The sequence below is a fragment of the Xenopus laevis genome, chromosome 3L (assembly GCF_017654675.1).
Source record: "Xenopus laevis strain J_2021 chromosome 3L, Xenopus_laevis_v10.1, whole genome shotgun sequence".
NCBI classification, from domain to species: domain Eukaryota; kingdom Metazoa; phylum Chordata; class Amphibia; order Anura; family Pipidae; genus Xenopus; species Xenopus laevis.
Genome location: NC_054375.1, coordinates 40428253 through 40433313, shown reverse-complemented (window position 1 = coordinate 40433313; position 5061 = coordinate 40428253). Strand labels below are relative to the sequence as shown.

The following is a 5061-nucleotide window of genomic DNA, read 5'->3' as shown; positions in this document are numbered from 1 at the left end:
TGCAGTGTTTGATATAAATAGGGACACAACAAATCCACTATTTTATGATTTGGCCCAATCCTGAATACTTTGTGAAAGATTTGACCAAATACCAAACCAAATCTGAACCGTAAATGAATATGTAAATTAGGGGTAAAAGAGGGAAAGAGAACCACATGCTGCGAATGTGGTTAAAAAAATTTTGACGAAAAGTCACGTGATTTTTCAGGATTCAGTTCCGCCAGGCACTTGGATTCGGCTGAATCTTGCTGGAAAAGGCTGAATCCCGAACCATTTGTTGCACACGAAAAAAAAAAAATAACAACCTTAGTTCAACAGACAGAATATCAACATGGGAGCACTCAAATTTGTTTGCCCATATTCCTGATGAGTGCAATATTCTATCCTGATGTGTATAGGAAAAGGAATCTGCTCATTTTCGGACATAACCACAGTTTATACCCAGTTTTATAGCTTCTATGTTTGCCTGCCCCTATCCTTGCTGCTCACATACTGTGCCTTTTCAATATGGAACCCATATCTTTCATTGTGAACTCAAATTGTCCTTTCCCAAACTGCTAGCTGAATGAAAATCTCCAAGACACGGAGCACTTACCGGGCTAAAAACACTAGTTTATTGTTCAAACATTTTTAAAATCATAGAGCGCACAAACTTAACACGCTTCACACGTTTCGTGGACCAAACCACTTCGTCATAAGCATAAGCAAACTGCTAGCTGCTTGCGTGTTTCAATGTGCAACGGCCTAAAGAAGATGAAAAGCACCCAGGAAAACACCTCCCTTTTCCACTTCCATTGTTATTGCCTTATGTAAGGTTTTTCCCCTGGGTAATTCTTCAGAACAGTGATAAAAGGCCCAGTCTGTCATAGCAAGTATATTGTCATTATTCATTTTTATTCATATGCTGCTGGTATATTCTGCAGCACCTTCCACTTATTATACATCATTCACATCGGTCACTGCCCCAGTGCAGCTTACAATCCATTGCCACATTGCATTTACACAGACACATGGCCAGTTGGGATTTCCAAACTGTCAAAATGATGTAAATAGATCACGCTGTTGGCTTTGGTAGAAAAATCTTTCAAGATCCAATTCAAGAACTAAACCCATATTTGAAGTATTGCTTAGTAAAAGACACTTTTCTCTGAAATGTGGGGTCAGTGTCAGAGGAAATACAGTTGAAATGTTGCCGCTGGGCTGTAAATGATACATTTCTTTGCCTGCTGATGAGACATTTTTATTTTACATTCCTGAATCCATGTTTGTTTTAATCCAGTGTTGAAGCAGACCCTGTTATAGTTGGCTTTTCTATTTCTACTACAGTTCTACTACAGTTCATTGACCTGTAGTAACCCTGATTAAGCAGGCTATGGGTTTCTATAGCAACCAAGAGTGACATCATCACAACAAATAGGCAATCCATTATGACATCATCACAATCTCTGTGTGACATCATCACAATAAACAGCAGGCCATTGTGACATCATCACAAACTACGAAGGCTTTGCTCTTAGCCTGTTGATGAGAGATCATTGTTATTTAAATCTCAACAAGAACACATAACAACATGTTTATTCTGTAAGTAACTGCTCTTTTTATCATAATAATGAAATTCTTAGCATCAAATACCAATTTTATAGACATGTATACGTTTATATATATTTTATAAGTATATTTTATAAGTAAAAAATAAAACCCAGGGTTTAGCTATAGTATAGAGATGTTTAGGATATAGTACATATAGGCTTTCAGCCTGTTGGCATGTATGAAATGGATTTAAGCATACAGGTATCGGACCTGTTATCCAGAATGCTCAGGACCTGGGTTTTTCCAGATAACGGATCTTTCCGTAATTTGGGTCTTCATGCCTTAAGTCTACTAGAAATTCCATTTAAACATTAAATAACCCAATAGGCCTGGTTTTGCTTCCATAAGGGATTAATTATATCTTGGAATTGGACACATTATACATGTCATCATGGGTACAAAGTGATGTATATAGTTTTGTTGAAAAACCCGCCACTCCAATTCTTTGTTAATCAAACAAAAGTTCTTTATTAGGTACCTCAATCCGACCGTTTCCTTGGAAAAAGGCCCTAATGTGGCCGAAACTTCGGATTGATGTACCTAATAAAGAATTTTATTGATTAACAAAGAATTGGAGTGTGGGTCTTTTCAACAACAACTGTATGCATTAAATTTGACCCCTGCACCCATATATCATCAATGGAAGACCGGGTCTTTGGGTGTGCGCTGCTTACCAATGCAAAATATATATCTACTATATATATATCTACTATATCTATATATCTATATATATATATATATATATATATATATATATATATATATATATATATATATATTATATATATATATATTCTGAAAAGCAGCACACTCACTCCTAAAGAAAAGGCAAAAAAGGCCCAGGTTCTGCCACAAAAAGTAATGACAGCAAGCAAGAGCACAGAGCACTCATGGGACTTCTGTGTAAAACTTTAATGGTGTAAATCCAATGTTCCGTCCTACACAGAGACATTTGATTGGGGAACTCATATTTATTTCAAAAGGTGTTTTAGCTTCAGTGTATTGGGGTTAGCTGTCAATAAAAATTTTAAAGACCTTTTATTTTTGGGGGGATTCTCATGCTGTTCATATGGTTTACAAATATACCACCCTCTGGGTTTCTTACCAGTGAGAGGTTGGTTATTAGGTTTAGCTGATCTTTTCAATTAAAGCGGCAAAAATACTAAATAGTGATCATTCTTGTATTCATTTTTACACACATATTTGTACAGTATATGTTATATATATAGTATATAGTCTGTGTGGCTTTTTAATTATTGGCAATGTAATATCTACTATTTATCCACATTGTCTGGCAGGCCAAATAGAAGCTGGGTTAGAACTGTATTTTGTTGTCTGTAATGGTACAAACCCTTGGCTGGGAAAAAAAGAAAATAAACTAATTACTTCAAACTTGGCCTAAACAAAGCAGAAGATAAAGTATTAGCGAATATGGTTCTTTTAGCCGAAGAACGATTCAGGACTCTACACCTTTTTTGTTGTTGCTACAAACAAATTTCACTTCTACTGTACACAAATCTTAATGATTTATTTTTATGGTTAGTGGAACAGAAAGTACCTGTATGTATTAACTGATAGCTTAAGTTGGAATACGTTGGAAAATAGAGTCAATGTGAGCCTGTTATTGACAATACAGATGTTTAAGATCACATTACAGGTAGCTAATATACAGTACAGCAGATATTATACAATGGAAATGTGAATATTTGCCTTTTATGGGGTTTTTTATTTCATAACCACTGATATCTTTTCTCTTGTCATTTCAGAATCATTTGGCAAATAATTCAAACAATTACAACTACATATATGACAAAATCTTTAGATTCGCTTATTTTATCAGTTCAAAGCGCATCCAACATGAAACAGATCAGTATTTTTTTGAAAAAGCGATATTGAAAAACAGGATGAAAAGCTTGATGAACCGGATTTCCCTAAACTCGGCAAATGTTGCTCGATACTTCTTATTATTGCACTTGCTTTCCTTATGGCAGTGAGTAATACGGACAACATCATTTATAAATGTAAGTTTGGACTTATTTACTTTAGAATCCAAGACGTCCCGATATATCAGAGTATAATGTCTGCATTTGAACCAACCAAAATCCTAATTTCTTTCTCTTCTTTCTCCAATTTGTTTTTTAGCTGTCCGTCCCTACATAGAAGAGGAATTCGAAATAACGGACTTTTATTCGTCAGTTATAACTCTAAGTAATATATGGTTTATTTGCATCATTCTTCTAAAATTCTTTGTTTGCCATTATCTCTAATGCTTTAATTTCTCATTATATCTGTTGTTTAAGATACTATCATATCATCCTATCTGTCATTATACTTATTACTATAAACTGCTACCTAATGAATCTATAGTTTCATGTATATCTTGTTATTTGCAATTGGCATCTCACAGTCTTCTTTTCTCCCCTCTATATAGTGTTTGTTGGCAGCTGTGCAACCATGGCCCCGATATTATTTTATTTCTGGAGTACCTTCACCGGACTAAGAGTAATATCAGGAGTTGTCGCCGTAATGGTCATGTTCGGCATTGGCAGTACTTTAGTTTCAGAGAAGGTAATAATCTGTTTATGACAGCCAATGGCATTTCAATTCACTAAACATATAAAGACAGTACCTACACAGCAATTCATTTTGTTCACTCTGTATCCTATCAATGCATGAGTTTTTAATTTGTATCTTTCTGATTCTTTAGTCATTCTGGACGTTTGTGTTACTTCGAAGTCTCATGGAATCCGTAAAAAGCCATTATTTAGCTGCTGCTCCAATGCTGGTAGCAGAACTTTTTGATACTGACCAACGACGTAAAATGCTGACCTTACTTTACATTCTCAACACTATTGGAACGTAAGTACCCATTTTTTGTATCTAAGATTGTTAGGACTTTTTTTCTGTACAATCTGCATTCTAGCATGGCAACTGTAAGCCCCTAAATGACTCTTTTCCTATATCTTCCTGTGAGTTTATATAATAATGAGAGTCTAAGCTGATAGAAAATAATTCCACTTACTGCCACTTACTTTACTTTAACCCTGTCCTTTTTTTTGTTTTTACAGTTTTGCGGGGACCTTTATTGGAACGTATGTAGCCAGCGTAATAGGAACCGACTGGCGTATGGCACTGCGGGTAAGAAAAATATATATGGAGGTATTAAAGGCTGGGGTGCTATTATATATATACCAGTATAAAATCATATCATTACCTTGCAAACATGAAGGGGCATACTTCTCAAACTTTAATATAGAACTCGCCACAGGTCCTGGAGACGATTCCATTCTCGGTATTTACTTGTAAGAGATTTTTTGAGGTAAAGTGAGTAAACTCTCACTTACACCCTATAATAAATATGCTTAAAAATGCACAGGAATGAAGAGACAGTGGCAACATTTCACTCTGTTAATCTGCTGGGGGCTTTATTTCACATTTTGAGAAATATATTCTCTATTCTCATATGCTGGG

At 35.3% G+C, this 5061-nt stretch overlaps 1 protein-coding gene across 1 annotated transcript; it reads left to right on the top strand.

Moving 5' to 3' along the window:
• Nucleotides 1–3490: 3490 nt before the first annotated feature.
• LOC108706163 (protein spinster homolog 1-like) lies at nucleotides 3491–5061 on the top strand. The gene is made up of 5 exons (XM_041585499.1): nucleotides 3491–3611; nucleotides 3733–3798; nucleotides 4022–4158; nucleotides 4298–4449; nucleotides 4659–5061. Exons 1-5 carry the CDS (start codon nucleotides 3575–3577, stop codon nucleotides 4894–4896), a joined length of 630 nt encoding a protein of 209 aa, XP_041441433.1. The 5' UTR covers nucleotides 3491–3574; the 3' UTR covers nucleotides 4897–5061.